A 17880-nucleotide genomic window follows, 5' to 3' on the forward strand; every position below is an offset into this window, starting at 1 on the left:
TACAGTGGAGGGACAATCTCATCCTATCCAAAATATCTGATCAGATTTGGGGATTGCAAGGCAGAATGAGGTCTTGCACTGCCATGAAGAAACCAAACTCCAGACCTCAGAAGGCCACTTCACTTCTTCTATATTGCAAGTCGAAGATGAGTCAGGGTAACGCAGTATGTGACTGCGTTTATTGTTGTCTCTCGCTGCGTGAACTCGACCAACAAGACTCTATGTTTATCCTAAAACATATTTGCCGTAACCTTCCGCGTTCAGATTCTTTCCTTTACCTTCACTTTCACTGGTGATTTGGTGCGATAACACTCCACTGGTTGAAGTTTAGACTCTCGGCTCATGTTAGAAATCCGTATCTCGTCCCCTGCGACAATGATCTCTAAAAACTGATGGTCTTCCTTATGACAATGGTCCAAAAATTCAAGAGCACAAGACAATCTTTCCATTTTAAGTTTCTCAGTAAGCAGCCTGGGGAGCCAAAGTCCACCCAATTTGCGGACTTGCGACTCTTCGGAGACAATTTTGTACAAAGATGTTCGACCCACTTTGGGAAATTTCAATGCTACAGTGGAAATTTTGAGTCTCCGGTCTTCGTGAATCTTTCTGTCCGGCGTTGACCAAATCTTCTGAGAGTACTGATGGTCGGTGTGATCGCGGTTAATGGTGGACGTTTCCCCGTCCGTCCTCGAAGGCTGTCACCCACTACGGCCTTTGCTGTCGCTCATCTCAATGGCTTCACACACTTATCCTTGCTGTCAAAAGAGAATCACTAACCGTACTTCACAGCCGGCGGTCTGATCAATTGTTTTAAACATTTTGAAGAGACACTGTAAACAGCACACTGTGGCAGTACCAACGCAAATGGCGTCATTTGACGAGTAAGGCATGCCGGAAGTCGGTGCGCATGCGCGTTTCAGTGTTCGCGCTACATTCGATTACCTACTGCGATTCAGACTTCAGTTTCATAACAATTTCCGTATAAATCCAAAACGAAAAGAAGTTTTTGTTCTTGTTGTTTTGAGTCCGAAGACTGTGCAACACTATTTATGAAGATATTGAGCTAGAAATGAAAAGAAAAAAAAAATAATGCATTCCGATTTTATGTGTGTCCCCGAGACGAGAGTGAGACAGAAACTGCTTAACATAATGCCCTCTCTACAGGAGTAAGTTTCGACCTAGATAATTTTAAGGCAACATCTTTCAAGTTTTAACTAACCGCCAGTGTAGCCGAGAGCTCTGATGCACTGCTTCTTGGACTCGGGTAGGAGTGCCGGCCCGAGATCGAATCCGCCTGGCGGATTAACGACGAGGGCCGGCACGTTGGTCAGCTTGGATGTGGCTTTCAGGCGGTTTTCCACATCCCACTAGGTGAATACCGGGCTGGTCCCCAAGTTCTGCCTCAGTTACACGTCTCGCAGGCATTTGAGTCCGTTCGCAGTATTTCATGGCTTACACTAGACGCAGACAGCTGAGATACACTAATTCCGTCAATGGGGGTTCGGGCTGGCGACAGGAAGGGCCACCCTCTCCAACTAACACTAGTAAGTTCTTAGTAGCATGGCCGACCCCACGTTGACGTGGGACGACGACCCAAATGATGATAGCCTTTCAAGCTTTAACTGACAGTTACCGGGATAGTGTTTGCCGTTAGAGAGGCTCCTTGGTATGAAGAAGAACGCCAGATGCAGGACCCCAGGGATACATTCCTGAGAGACAGTTAGTGGTGAGGAGATGCCCGGTAGAGACAGCCTAACAGATCTGGAGTGTTCTCTCAGAACTCGCTTGTAAGACAGACTAGGCCATTTGTAGGAACGCCCGTCTACGGTGGCAACAGAAAATAGTGCCAACCCTGACAGCCCGGTGTTTGCTTGCACGAACAGACATTTTAAATATTAGCCAGACGGGTCACTTAGCGTCGCTTTCGTATGTGCCGAGGAGCAGTCAACTGGCAGCGTCCGTGTCCATCACATAGGACCTCATGCACAACCGCCAGCGTCCATGGGCAAAAGACAGTGAGGTGCTACGTCCTGCAAGCTAGTTAAAGCGCCATCACGCACCAATGTTGGTGCTCACTGCTAGCACCTCTCTCTCTTGCTCGTCTGAACCTTATAACGGATTCATTGACTATATTTTTGTAACTTGGTTTCTAAATTATTCTTGATTTCATGTGAAACTGAAATTGACACTAGTGGACTCTATCCTCCCTATTTCACTACATAATATTCGTTCTTTGTTGCTTTGCAAATCTTGAATGTGGAATATGTAACACATAAAGAGTGAAATCTGAGCTGTGGTACTGCACATTCTGTTCACCTACATCACATGGTTAGCATCGATTAACCAACGTTCAAAGTGCTTCAGTCACACCTGCGAGTAATATCGAGTCAGGTAATTTGGAGGCAACACGATATGGTGTCAGTTTCACTGGTTTCCATTTGTTAGTGGAAGTGGTGAGCGGGCAAAGTGCAAGCCACAACTTGTTTGATGGAGCTCTCCATATTAGTCTACTTTTCAGGTCTCTTTATCTCTGAGTAACTTCTGCGATCTATGTTCATTAAAATCTGCTAGCGGTAGCGAATCCTTGGTCCCCTTCCGAAATTTTTACCCTACACACTTCGCTATTTCAGGAAGTGTTCCTTGAACAGAAACCTCATTACAGTCAAGTCGTCAAATTTATTTTTTCCCCAGTTGCATTCAGTACCTTTTCATTAACGAGCCGACTTGCCAATTTTATCATTAGTTTTCTTCTATAGCTCTACATTTCAAAGCTTCTAATCGTGTCGTGTCCGGATTGCTCGTCGCCCATGTTTCACTTCCGTAGGAGGCTCCATTCCAGAAGGACATCCAAACACTTAACTTCTTAATATAAAGTTACGTGTCTGGCGCTCAGCGGGCTTCTGACCGAAATGCCAGTAGAGTACAGTGTTAGGTTCGCCGCAGCATTAGTGAGGAGAGGATGGCGAGTCCTTCGGCCAAGCCGCCTTTCATCCGCGGGAAATATTCCCCGTACTCCGTTTTATAGCAAGTTGTGTCGACCCTGTGGTTATCCTACAGGGACGTTTCTACTAGGTTTAGAAGCCGGCAGCTCCAAGGCTAGTGTCTAACGCTTTGCGCCCTGGACAATAATTGTCACATTAGTTCTATTCTGAGTGTGGCCAGCATGAAATTATACCCTCTCTACATCGGTCGTCATCAGTTATTTTCCTGCCCACACTGAAAAACTCGCCAATTAATTTAAGCGTTACAGCTTCTATTAAATTTAACACGGATAGTGAGGAAGTACTTCGCAGAATCGGCAAAGAAAGGAAACGTACGGGAAACATTGGCCAGAAGAACGGACTGGATGATAGGACAAGTGTTACGATAGCAGGAAATAACTTCCATGGTACTAGAGGGAACTGCTTCTTTTCTCATTCTCGTGCCTTTGTACCACATCTGCGCAATGTCGCCACTGTTGTTAATGGATTGTATACTGCTGATTAAGAGTGGCCGGAGACCCTATCTGTCGCCATCCCGAAATTCCGCTCTCAAAAAAATGGTTCAAATGGCTCTGAGCACTATGGGACTCAACTGCTGAGGTCATTAGTCCCCTAGAACTTAGAACTAGTTAAACCTAACTAACCGAAGGACATCACACACATCCATGCCCGAGGCAGGATTCGAACCTGCGACCGTAGCGGTCTCGCGGTTCCAGACTGCAGCGCCAGAACCGCGCGGCCACTTCGGCCGGCGAACTTTTAGTACGAAAGATACTAAAAACAGAGTCGCTCGAGTGCAAAGGAAAAAGGTACGTGGGTGAGCGACTTGAAAATAAGTAAATATCTCAGTAAAGAAAATGATATGGAGGCACTGGTGATGTAGCCAGGTTAATGGGTGACGGATGAACCAAAGAACGTCCTTGCTGGATTCCGAGAGATTAGAAAAGTCCGAGCCAACGACCTAATTGAAGATGGGTGGACGACATCAGAAAACGTGCAGAAGGAACGAGGATAGTGACGACTGATGACTCTAGCGTGTGGGAAAAGTTGTAGGAGATTCTTGTCCAATAATGAACGTCAATTTGTTGGTAGTGATGGCGACGTACTCCGTCGAAACAGGACTCAGAAGGCACAACGACACCGTCCTTCCGCCATTTCATCCACAGCCGACAGGCGTCACTGGTTGTGGATATGGTTAGGCACGTGGTCAGCACACTGCTTCTGCAACCATCGTCAATTTTCGTGACCGGGGTCGCTACGCGAAGAAATACACAGGTTTTTGAGACTTCCTCGCTGGTTTCCAGCTCTTACCTATTGTATCGAACGGAAGTTAAGGAATCGGACAATTGTGAGGATGGTCAGTGTAGCATGTAAGGCAGTAGTAGCGCGTCCGGCGGTAACAAGGGACGGGCCCGGAACAGCGGTAAGCCAAGTACTGCTGGGGGCTACGGGCAGGCACTCGTTCACGACGTCGTTAAACAGCGGATGGCGGTAATTGCGTTCGGGATGGGCGCGCTGCCCTCAGCCTCATTAGTAATCCAGTCGGCGCGGCGCGGAGCGGAGCGGCGGGCGGCTCCAGTTCTCCAGCTCCCCGGGCAGGTGCAGGCGGGAGGCTGTCCTGGAACCGCGCTGGAATGCCCGCCCCGCCGCGATCGGCTGTGACGGCGCAGCGGCAGGTGAGGGAGGCAGAGGCGGCCACGGCCGCGGCCGCGGGCGGAGGCACAGATTTCTCGGCAGGTGCCATAGCGCTCGGCCGCTGCAGCTGCCCGCCGACCGCGCACCTGCCCCGCTAATGAGCTCATAAATAACCGATTTAAAACAATTTCACCGTGGGCACCTCTCCTCCGCGTGCTCTCTCCGTCTCGCGTCGTAAGACACACTGCCGCCTGCTCAAAGCAAGCGGTGTCTCTGGTGTAATACGTCTACGATCAGACGAGCTTTGAGGCTAGGAATGTTTTCTGCAGAACTGTATCATCCAGTGGACAGGTAAAGTGAAATTGTAACATACTGTTTTTATAAGCTCAACTGCTGCCACATTTCCCAGTGGCACGCAGCTAAATGTAAGTGTTCGATAGCAGTACAAACTTTACTATGTGCCGCCTATAAGTATGTATGAGAGTAATTGAAAACGTTTGAACCATTCACTATGGCTCATCTACACACCACTGTCGATGGGACGTTAAATCATCATCCAAGTTACCTTATTTACAGGATTGAAACATGGTCGTGAAATTGTAAGAAACACAATCTGGCAATTTACAGGGAACAAAGAGCCACTGGAGGATGTACCCCCGTCAGTTAAAAAATTAGTAAGCAAATAGAGAAAAGTTAAGATGGTGGTTTTAATATTTCAAGTTCCTTCCATCTGAGTACAACGTACACAACGTTCTTCCAACAATGTGGAACCCTCAGAAAGATCCTTTTTTGGGATACTGTAACTATCGCATTGTATTGCCTTCGCTGTTGGTTATGTAGTCAAACTGTTGAACATTTATGTGAAAATCTGCCTTTTATCGTTTTGTGGTTGGTTTGTATTTATGATACCAAGTCCGTCACCCGTGATGAATTTTTCTAGAAAGAATTGCGCATGTTTTGCACTTCAATCACGCCACGCAGACGTACACGCGTCGCTCTTTTTTTTAGGGAGTCAAAGTGTGCGGGACAAATTCTCCAAACATGTTTCGCTTCTTCACAGCATTCTGGAGAAGAACATTTAATATTGAGATGTTGCTCCACTGCGATTTGTGGCACATTAACGTTGATTCAGTGAGGCCTCACGTCCACTACGTAGCCTGCTCACAACTGACTGGTCGAATGTACTAAAGTTATTTGGACTTGTTCATTGACGCTTCCAACGCAGTTACTGCAATGACGTCCCTTTTACGCCATGAATAAAATCAGTCTCCGAACTTTTTTGTGAATTACGGAACAGGAATTTCCCCTCACTGAAGGTCACAGGACCATGTGACGGAGGAAAATAGCACGAGGGTTGGAATTTAAATAGTGGTAACTATTTATTCGCAACCGATACAAAAGAGTTACATCTTTGCACCTGTTACTGTCCTTCAAAGTTGTCACCAGCGTTGTGTAGAATCCTTTTCCAAGTATGTGGAAGGGCGTAGTATATCGTTTGCAGAGCCTGTTCTGTTGATGGTGCGAATGGAGCGGTCTAAAGCTATGGTGATTCGCGTGTACGACTGTGATGGTGTTACCCTAATGCATTACGTTCCTCCACGGCAGACCGTCAGTGCACAGTATTACTGTTCGTTTTTGGAGCATCACCTGCGACCAGCTTTGCGAAAGAAGCGGTGACACCTTCTGCGCTACCCACCCATCATTTTGCACGGCATTTTGCGCGGACGCATACAGCGCAAGCTGTGGCTGCTCTATTCGGTCGATGGGACTGGGAAGTACTGTACCATCCACCTTACTCCCCGGACTCAAGTCCTTGTGACTTTGATTCGATTCCGAAGATGAAGGAACCACTTCGTGGCATTCGTTTCAGAACTGTTCCAGAGATTCGGCAGGCAGTAGACCGCTCCATTCGCACCATCAATCGAAGAGGCTCTGCTAACGGTATACTACGCCTTCCACATCGCTGGCAACGGGTTCGACACATCACTGGTGACTACATTGAAGGACAGTAACAGGTGCAAACACCTAACTCTTCTCTATCGTTTGTGAATAAATAGATGCCACTATTTAAATTCCAACCGTAGTATTACAGAATTATCTTGCTATAATAGTTATGTCTATTAAAGAAGGATAAAAGACTGATGTTTCGTTGACGATGAAGTCATTAGGCAAATAACAACAACTAATTTGATGGTACAGTCCACATGTGTAGTGCTGGTTCATAGTGTCCTACGAAACACTATGGACCGGCAGTGCAACTGTGGACTGTTTGATGAACAAATACGCCGGAAGAAACTGAAAAATCACAACAACTAATATCTTTCGTAATCTAACGAAAATCATTCTATATTTACACTGACTGATTTTTTTGTTATAAGTCATTAGAGGCAGAAACCAAGCTCGGTTTGGAGAGTAATGGGGAAGGAGATTTCAGCCTCTATGCTTTACAATGTGAGTATAGTCCAAAAGCAACAGTACTCAGTAATTATTAGCGCTTAGAAGTTCAGCAAATTGCCGACGATATCAGCAGTTGGACTGCTACACTTCTTAAAGTACATCACAAATTAATACTGAAATCATATACCGTAACATGATATCCCATTCTTCTCTGCATGTGGTTCGCCATAACGGATCCATGGTGCAAGAGGACACCGAAGATGTTCAATGCATTCTTAATCTGTGTAAATTTTCGACGAATATCAGTGCCACTGTATTCGCATGACATGAGATGTGTCTGAAAATCCGGCAGATGGTCTCATAGAATAAAGAAAACAAGAGTCATCCTTATTGGCCTTCAGAGTAATCGTCATTAGCTGCAAAACACTTCTGATATCGACTGTAAAGCCGTTGTAAACTGACAGCAGATGCTTGTTGCAGATTCGCTCGAAGAATCGCCGTTACGCATTGTTAGATGTACGCAACGTCAGCGTGCCCATCTTCCTCGCTAAACACAAACAGACTGTTATTCAACACCCTCCTTATCCTCTGGTTCTGGCACCGGAAAAGTTTTGTTTCCCCACCTTAAATTAATTATGAAAGTCCCACGCTTCGCAGACGTTGCAAGTGACCACGGTGTTTCGAGCGATTCCGCAAGAACAATTTGTTGACAGTTGCCGATAGTTTTATGACAGATGTCAGAATTGCGTTGTAGCTAATTGTGATTTTTTGAAGGCCAGTAAATATATTTTGTTTGTAACTCTAGTTTTCTTTACTTTCTGAGACCATTCACAGAACTTTCCAGACGCTACTTGTATCAGTCTTCAACGTTTATTAATGACTCACGGTTCTGAGGAGACTGGAATTGTCATTGCTGAAGACATCAGGATCAACTACACCACCGAGAAGTCGAAAATATCGTTCTGCTACCTGTATAATTAGTGTTCCCTGTGTTCGATCCTCATCCGAAGATAAGAACGGGTTTGTTGTCTTAGTCCATTGGGCCACGAAATCGAACGAAAAACGAATATCGATCTTTAGCAAGACCCGAAAGCACATTGTAAGCTCAATCGCTCTGATGTTCCAGGTCGATATGTTTTTTCTCACTCTATCTTTTGGAAATACTATGCCTACGTTGAAATGTGGAAGTATTTGGCTGATTGTCAAGACGCGATCACACCGCGTACCTTCAAAAATATGTGCTAGATTGTAATGGACCGGTGATGTTCAACGAAAATGAAATTTAAGTGTAATACGTCCCAAGGAATGGTAATACTAACACCTACGTTCGAACTATAAATTAATGATTCATTAGATTGGGCCAGCGATACGGACTACGGACTGTTTGCTGATGATGGTTTCGTGTACAAGAATGTATGATTCGGGGACTGCCATAAGGAAATTCAGAAACGCTTCGATATTATTTACTCTCGAAGTACTAACAAGGGAACCTCCCCATCGCACCCCCCTCAGATTTAGTTATAAGTTGGCACAGTGGATAGGCCTTGATAAACTGAACACAGATCAATTGAGAAAACAGGAAGAAGTTGTGTGGAACTGTGAAAAAATAAGCAAAATATACAAACTGAGTAGTCCATGGACCACATAGGCAACATCATGGAGTACAGGAGCTCAGGAGCGCCGTGGTCCCGTGGTAGCGTGAGCAGCTGCTGAACGAGAGCTCCTTGGTTCAAGTCTTCTCTCGAGTGAAAATTTTACTTTCTTTATTTTTGCATAGTTATTATCTGTCCGTTCGTTCATTGACGTCTCTGTTCACTGTAATAAGTTTAGTGTCTGTGTTTTGCGACCGCATCGCAAAACCGTGCGATTAGTAGACGAAAGGACGTGCCTCTCCAATGGGAACCGAAAACATTTGATCGCAAGGTCATAGGTCAACCGATTCCTCCACAGGAAAACACATCTGATATATTCTATACGACACTGCTGACGGCATGTGCGTCACATGACAGGAATATGTTGTCGACCCACCTAACTTGTACACTTGGCGAATGGGTAAAAAGATTCTTCTACCTAGCCCGATTTAGGTTTTCTTGTGGATGTGATAACCACTCCCAAAAAAGTGATGAAAACATAAGAGTTTGTCACATAAACTGAAAATAAAAAGTTAAAATTTTCACTCGACGGAAGATTTGAACCAGGGATCTTTTATTCCGCACGTGCCTACGTTACCACGAGACCACGGCGCTCCTGCGTTCCTAGTATCCTTGATGTTGCATATCTTCCCATGAACTACTCAGTTTGTATATTTTGCTTATTTTTTCACAGTTCCACGCAACTTCTTCCTGTTTTTCAATTGATCTGTGTTCAGTTTTTCAAGGCCTATCCACTGTGCCAACTTATAACTAAATCTGAGGGGGGTGCGATGGGGAGGTTCCCTTGTAAGTGACAAGCCGGCCGGAGTGGCCGTGCGGTTCTAACGCTACAGTCTGGAACCACGCGACCGCTACGGTCGCAGGTTCGAATCCTGCCTCGGGCATGGATGTGTGTGCTGTCCTTAGGTTGGTTAGGTTTAAGTAGTTCTAAGTTCTAGGGGAATGATAACCTTAGAAGTTAAGTCCCATAGTGCTCAGAGCCATTTGAGATCACTAAGTGACAACCCTCGTTAAATTTGCCGGGGATAAACAAGATAAAAAACGTAACAGAAAGAAAGAAACTGAAGGCATGCGATAGAAGGTTACTGGTTGCATTCTGAAAACGGTAATTGACCTGCCGTTTAAATATTTAGGAGTATTGCTACGAAGAAGATTGAAATGTTGTGATGAAATCAGTAGTAGGAAAGACGATTGAAACATGAAACGGATGAGGGGATTCTGTAAAAAGAGTGTAGTCCCTAGAGGAACCAATACTACAGAACAAAATCATAACAATAAATTGCAAAAAACCGTCGAATTTGGATTATTAATTTTCTTTGTTGGTAACTAGTTTCGATTCAAAATTTTTTTATCATGCTATAAAACAGAAAACAATAGTAAGTACTCTATACTTTCCATATGGTACCACAGTACAAAGATAACTGCTGAAAATGGCTACGTACCATAAGCTACGCAATACCATCCATTAAAACATCCATTTGTTAGTTCATTTTAGTTAAAGACATGTAAAACGGTGCAAGATAGAACCTCATACAGCTAAGAGGGGCGTCGCAGTGTGGAAGTTATTAAGAAGAGTAAGATAGGGGACTCTTATCGCAAATGCGCCGTTTAGCAGCAACTGTATTTTACATGTTTTCTTTTCTCTCTCCTTTTTTCAGTTTTTTATAAAATGATTAACTGCACATGCGGTAATAAGCATTACAAATGCATATTTCAAATAAGTCAGATGTTCTTTTCCTCATCACATTTTCGCTATTCCCCTCCACCTGCCCTCCCCGCGCCCCGCTACCATGTTCTCTACATTTCGGTATAGGGTAAGATTAGTGTTGCACGTTACAGAGCTAACTTTCAAAAACGTTCGTTGATGAAATACGTATCCATTCTTGTGTGCCAGCCGCTGTGGCCGAGCGGTTCTAGGTGCTTCAGTCCGGAACCCCGCTGCTGCTACGGTCGCAGGTTCGAATCCTGCCTCGGGCGTGGATGTGTGTGATGTCCTTAGGTTAGTTAGGTTAAAGTAGTTCTAAGTTCTAGGGGACTGATGACGTCAGATGTTATGTCCCATAGTGCTTAGAGCCATCTGAACCATCCTGTGGCCATGAATTTGGTCGATCGGCTTAGCTTACTTGTCTATATAGGCACGAAAGTTTATAAGACTGAAGTATTTTGGCTTTATGCTCAGTATTCTGTGGGAACTTAGTTTCCGTTTTATAACCGTGAAGACATTTTATGTGGAGTACTGTTTTAAATTTCTGTCAGAAATATGCTGTTACATTAATATCCAAATGTTCTTTTACTGATATCTCCTCTACAATCACCTTTAAAAAGATCAAACAATCGAGTTCCGACATGTGATAAAAACCATGCTTATATGCACAAAAATTTGCAAAGCGTATGAATATATGCTATTTGTTGTGTAGTGCAGAACTTTGTTACTAGTAGTTCTAAGGCAGATGTACCTCTAACAATGATTATTTACCTCTAACATGTCGTATTCTTTGTAGGTGTAATGGTTTTATATTTGATTGTCTGGTTTTACCACTACTTTGTCTGATTTTTATGGGTCTGTTTTACGCCTTCCTGTGTGACTTTATTTACATAGCACTTCCATACCTTGCCATGGTGTACGTAGTTGTCTTTTAATTCCGACTTTATGTAACGATTTATACTTGACTACGTGGTTAACCACTACGCGATGTCTAACTTCATGTAATCGTTGTATACCTGTATGAATGGTTTCAATGATGTTGGAGTTACTTATCTTTCTATTTAGTAATGTTGGAGTTTCTTACCTTACCGTATGTTACTAGGGTTTGAAGCTAACGCACGTGCGCGGGAATGTGGACAGTAATTTTTCCCCGCTGTAAATGGGAATGGATTAAATATGAAAATCACTAAAAAAATATGTCGTGTGACCAGGGCCTCCCGTCGGGTAGACCGTTCGCCGGGTGGAAGTCTTTCGATTTAACGCCACTTCGGCGACAGGCGCGTCGATGGGGAAGAAATGATGATGATTAGGACAACAGAACACCCAGTCCCTGAGTAAAGAAAATCTCCGACCCAGCCAGGAATCGAACCCGGGCCCTTAGGATTGAAATTCTGTCACGCTGACCAATTTTTTCTTTATCTCATTTGGTTCGTTTCGTTTCTTTTTTTTCAGTTCTTGCATCTCCTCCTTTTCTTTATGAAAGAGGGCAGCTAACCTCTGACCGAACACGCTGAGATGGCGAGTCGGCGTCACTCAGCTACCAGTGGCGGACTGAAAGTCACTGATACCGGTACAGACATCATACTCCACAATAAGCTGCGCAATGCCAGGAGTAGTAAGCAACGTGTCTCTCCTAAGAATCCTCAGGCTTTTCTTTTCTATAATTTCGGCAGGTATCTGCAGTGTAGCTGGAATCAGCCGAAACAAATACTACTCATCTTTCATGCGACGGTCCGCAGCTCGTGGTCGTGCGGTAGCGTTTTCGCTTCCCACGCCCGGGTTCCCGGGTTCGATTCCCGGCGGGGTCAGGGATTTTCTCTGCCTCGTGATGACTGGGTGTTGTGTGCTGTCCTTAAGTTAGTTAGGTTTAAGTAGTTCTAAGTTCTAGAGGACTGATGACCATAGATGTTAAGTCCCATAGTGCTCAGAGCCATTTTCATGCGACGTCCATTATCCACGGAAAGCGTCTGCTTCCCGTCGGAAACAAATTTTCTTTAAAGAGGAATTTTACGAGCCCATTCGGCAGAGCGGTCCCAAATTGGACCAGCGCGACATATATTTTTTATCGATATGCATTAAAAGAAACAGTGGAACACGAAGCCCTGTACTCCAGCACGACGGCACTGCCCTGGTCTGCGCTGACTGCTGTCGCCATACGGCAGCGCTACTAAGTCGCTGATGGAGGACCGGTCATTCTTCGTGTTTCACTGTTCTAGTTAATTCATATCGCTAAAACGAATATTGCAATAGAATAATATGAGACCACTCTATCGAGTGTGTACGCAAAATTCTGCTTTAAAAATCATTCTACTTGTAGCGGAAAAATAAACGGATACTTTCCGTTGACATTCGGCGTTGCATGAAAGCTGTGATGAGCACCATTAGTCTGGGCTGAGTACAGCTGTACATTACAAAAACGAACGTGCAGATTTGTTTCGAAACCTTAGAAAAAATTCGCATGATAACTGTACGAGGGAGATGGTATATATGTACACTATTGGCCATTACAATTGCTACACCACGATGATGACGTGCTACAGCCATTAAATTTAAACGACAGCAAGAATATGCTGTGATATGCAAGTGATTAGCTTTTTAGAGCATTCACACAACGTTGGCGCCGGTGGCGACATCTACAACGTGCTGACATGAGGAAAGTTTCCAACCGATTTCTCATAAACAGCAGTTGACCGGCGTTGCCTGGTGAAACGTTGTTGTGATGCCTCGTGTAAGGAGGAGAAATGTGTATCATCATGTTTCCGACTTTGATAAAGATCGGATTGAAGTCTATCGCGATTGCGGTTTATCGTATCGCGACATTGCTGCTCGCGTTGCTCGAGATCCAATGACTGTTAGCAGAATATCGACTCAGTGGGTTCAGGAGGATAATACGGAACGCCGTGCTGGATCCCAACGGCCTCGTATCACTGGCAGTCGAGATGAAAGGCATCTTATCCGCATGGCTGTAACGGATCGTGCAGTCACGTCTCGATCCCTGAGTCAACAGACGGGGACGTTTGCAAGACAAAAACCATCTGCACGAACATTTAGACGACGTTTGCAGCAGCATGGACTATCAGCTAGGAGACCATGGCTGCGGTTATCCTTGACGCTGCATCACAAACAGGAGCACCAGCGATGGTATACTTAACGACGAACCTGGGTGCTCGAACGGCAAAACGTCATTTTTTCGGATGAATTATGTTCTGTTTACAGCATTATGTTGGTCGCATCCGTGTTTGGCGACATTGCGGTGAACGCACATTGGAAGGGTGTATTCGTCATCGCCGTACTGGCGTATCACCCGGCGTGATGGTATGGAGTGCCATTGGTTACACGTCTGGGTCACGCCATGTTCGCATTGACGTCACTTTGAACAGTGGACGTTACATTTCAGATGTGTTACGACCCGTGGCTCTACCCATTATTCGATCCCTGCGAAACCCTACATTTCAGTAGGATAATGCACGACCGCATGTTGCAGGTCCTGTACGGGCCTTTCTGGATACAGAAAATGTTCGACTGCTGCCCTGGCCAGCACATTCTCCAGATATCTCACCAAATGAAAACGCCTGGTCAATGGTGGCCGGGCAACTGGCTTGTCACAATACGCCAGTCACTACTCTTGATGAACTGTGGTATCGTGTTGAAGTTGCAGGGGCAGCTGCACCTGTACACAACATCCAAGCTCTGTTTGACGCAATGCCTAGGCGTATCAAGGCAGTTATTGCGGGCAGAGGTGGTTGTTCTGGGTACTGATTTCACAGGATCTATGGACGCAAATTGCTTGAAAATGTAATCACATGTCAGCTCTAGTATAATATATTTGTCCAATGAATACCCGTTTATCATCTGCATTTCTTCTTGGTGTATCAATTTTAATGGCCAGTAGTGTAGATGTAGACATGTAGTACTTGGCTACAAAAGGAGAAGTCCGATGTAAGCATGTGACAGATACTACACAGGATTTCTGGAACTGAATCTGAAGACATAGCGTCGTGAAATCGTTTTGAAGGGAAGCTAGGGAAGCAATAGTAAAATAGAAATAAAATGTGTGCAAGTTGAACGTACATCAACTTTTGGAAAGTTACGTTAAAATTAGTAGTTTCACTATCTATTTCCTCGGCGCTACTCACCGCGTAAGCAACGCGTTAACGAACTGACCAACCACAAGTTGATCAACTGCACTTCCAACAGCACAGATACAAGTATGATGACTTTGCTTCGACCCTCCAACAAGGCTGTGAACTGTATGCGACAGTGCTACAGCGAAACTCACTCATTTTTCCTTAGACAATTTTCTGCCATCATGGTGTGTTAAGTGCAGCAGCGTTTCTTGTAAGTTGCGGCAGTGCTGCTGCGTGAATGAGTGGGAAATTTTGTCACTAAGCTCTACCAGTAGCTAATGTGGAAGTAACATCGTTTAGCAACAAGACGTATACGTGCCTAGCTTTTGTACGTCAGTCCTTGTGTTAAAACTAAAATTTTTTAAGCTATAATTACCTGTGATATTCACTCAGAGGGCAGAAATATATTTCTATGGTGGGAGGTACACAGAGCCGCTCACCTCCGGCGGGTGCTGAGCCGAAGCTGCGCGCATCTGCCTCGCCACCACGTGAGCACCGGGCAGGTCGTCGTAGCCCATGGTCCCTGGATCGATGCCCTGCGCCGATGGCTTGCACGGCATCAGAACAGGCGGTTTCCGCTTGTACCTGCGTTCGAATAAATATGGTCCAATAACATTATGCGCGAAGCACAAAGAAACAGAATTCACAAACATACTTCTGTCTGAAATGTTTAACCAATATCACAAATAAACAGACAGTCAGACAAAGAATAACTGTGTCTCACAGCTGAACAGAGTAATAATGTCTGTAGCCAGAAAAGTAGGCACTGATGTACGGCTAATACCACGTGTCCTCGTGTCTGAATATCATTACTGGCAAACTGAGGATCCACTGCGAAAATCTTGTGATATAGTGACAACTGGTACATCGAAACGTGATAACTAAAATTTTCATCTGCACAACATTCATTATCAGTACATTAATACAGCTTACTCCATAGAATGTTAATCATTGCCGACAAAGTACCTCAAGCATTCTTCCAAAAACCAGATTCAGGAACTCTCGTGGTCAATCTAGAATCCAAGCCAGGTGCTTTAATTTCTCGTTACCCTGGCGCAATACATCTCTCCTACAGCGTCACATCGATGTAGTGTTAATCCATATACAGGGTGTTACAAAAGGGTACGGCCAAACTTTCAGGAAACATACCTCACACACAAATAAAGAAAAGATATTATTTGGACATGTGTCCGGAAACGCTTAATTTCCATGTTAGAGCTCATTTTAGTTTCGTCAGTATGAACTGTACTTCCTCGATTCACCGCCAGTTGGCCCAATTGGAGGAAGGTAATGTTGACTTCGGTGCTTGTGTTGACATGCGACTCATTGCTCTACGGTACTAGCATCAAGCACATCAGTACGTAGCATCAATAGGTTAGTGTTCATCACGAACGTGGTTTTGCAGTCAGTGCAATGTTTACAAATGCGGAGTTGGCAGATGCCCATTTGATGTATGGATTAGCACGGGGCAATAGCCGTGGCGCGGTACGTTTGTATCGAGACAGATTTCCAGAACGAAGGTGTCCCGATAGGAAGACGTTCGAAGCAATCGATCGGCGTCTTAGGGAGCACGGAACATTCCAGCCTATGACTCGCGACTGGGGAAGATCTAGAACGACGAGGACACATGCAATGGACGAGGCAATTCTTCGTGCAGTTGACGATAACCCTAATGTTAGCGTCAGAGAAGTTGCTGCTGTACAAGGTAACGTTGACCACGTCACTGTATGGAGAGTACTACGGGAGAACCAGTTATTTCCGTACCATGTACAGCGTGTGCAGGCACTGTCAGCAGCTGATTGGCCTCCACTGGTACACTTCTGCGAATGGTTCATCCAACAATGTGTCAATCCCCATTTCAGTGCAAATGTTTTCTTTACGGATGAGGCTTCATTCCAAGGTGATCATATTGTAAATTTTCACAATCAACATGTGTCGGCTGACGAGAATCCGCACGCAATTGTGAAATCACGTCATCAACACAGATTTTCTGTGAACGTTTGGGCAGGCATTGTTGGTGATGTCTTGATTGGGCCCCATGTTCTTCCACCTACGCTCAATGGAGCACGTTATCATGGTTCAAATGGTTCAAATGGCTCTGAGCACTATGGGACTCAACTGCTGAGGTCATTAGTCCCCTAGAACTTAGAACTAGTTAAACGTAATTAACCTAAGGACATCACAAACATCCATGCCCGAGGCAGGATTCGAACCTGCGACCGTAGCGGTCTTGCGGTTCCAGACTGCAGCGCCTTTAACCGCACGGCCACTTCGGCCGGCGGCACGTTATCATGATTTCATACGGGATACTCTACCTGTGCTGCTAGAACATGTGCCTTTACAAGTACGACACAACATGTGGTTCATGCACGATGGAGCTCCTCCACATTTCAGTCGAAGTGTTCGTACGCTTCTCAACAACAGATTCGGTGACCGATGGATTGGTAGAGGCGGACCAATTCCATGGCCTCCACGCTCTCCTGACCTCAATCCTCTTGACTTTCATTTATGGGGGCATTTGAAAGCTCTTGTCTACGCAACCCAGGTAGCAAATGTAGAGACTGTTCGTGCTCGTATTGTGGACGGCTGTGATACAATACGCCATTCTCCAAGGCTGCATCAGCGCATCAGGGATTCCATGCGATGTATCCTCGCTAACGGAGAACATTTTGAACATTTCCTGTAACAAGGTGTTTGAAGTCACGCTGGTACGTTCTGTTGCTGTGTGTCTCCATTCCATGATTAATGTGATTTGAAGAGAAGTAATAAAATGAGCTCTAACATGGAAAGTAAGCGTTTCCGGACACATGTCCAAATAACATATTTTCTTTCTTTGTGTGTGAGGAATGTTTCCTGAAAGTTTGGCCGTACCTTTTTGCAACACCCTGTATATTTACGTACTGACAGTACAGCGATGAGATCCTCGTACCCGTTGTGGTCCTAAAAAAAAAATCTGTCGCAGCCTTGGGCCAAGACTCTTTCGCTGTGCGATCGAAAATGACAGTTAAGTCGATATCATAAACATTTTACCACTGTTAAAAAAGAAGATATTCTGTCACTACACTTAACAAAGGCAGTATTCTCAAAATCTCTGACGATGTTAAGTATAGTAAGAGAGAATGTTAATGGGACTGATGAGAAGACAATGTAATTCTCGTGATAATTAAATTGCTGCAGGATGATGAGTCCACATCTTTCACGTAAAATTTTAAAATGATTATGTCTGTTTACGGATGTGAACAAATGTTGCATTCAGCAATCATAATGACAAATGCAAGTAGCGACAAGTAGATGCTATGTTATTTTCTACACCTTCATGTAATGGTGACTTTTCTCCGTTTTCTATTTCTTGTGTTGTTTGTAAGCGTTTGTAATTAGGTATT

General features: G+C 44.7%; 1 protein-coding gene across 1 annotated transcript in view; it reads right to left on the reverse strand.

Annotated features, from left to right (window-relative positions):
• Positions 1-17880, reverse strand: part of LOC126260070 (uncharacterized protein C6orf132 homolog) — a 296588-nt gene that overhangs the window by 21257 nt on the left and 257451 nt on the right. Inside the window, exon 5 of the mRNA XM_049957269.1 lies at positions 14938-15082. Within this exon, the coding sequence (XP_049813226.1) occupies positions 14938-15082 (145 nt within the window). The remainder of the gene's footprint in view (positions 1-14937; positions 15083-17880) is intronic.

Source organism: Schistocerca nitens, chromosome 5 (assembly GCF_023898315.1).
Source record: "Schistocerca nitens isolate TAMUIC-IGC-003100 chromosome 5, iqSchNite1.1, whole genome shotgun sequence".
NCBI classification, from domain to species: domain Eukaryota; kingdom Metazoa; phylum Arthropoda; class Insecta; order Orthoptera; family Acrididae; genus Schistocerca; species Schistocerca nitens.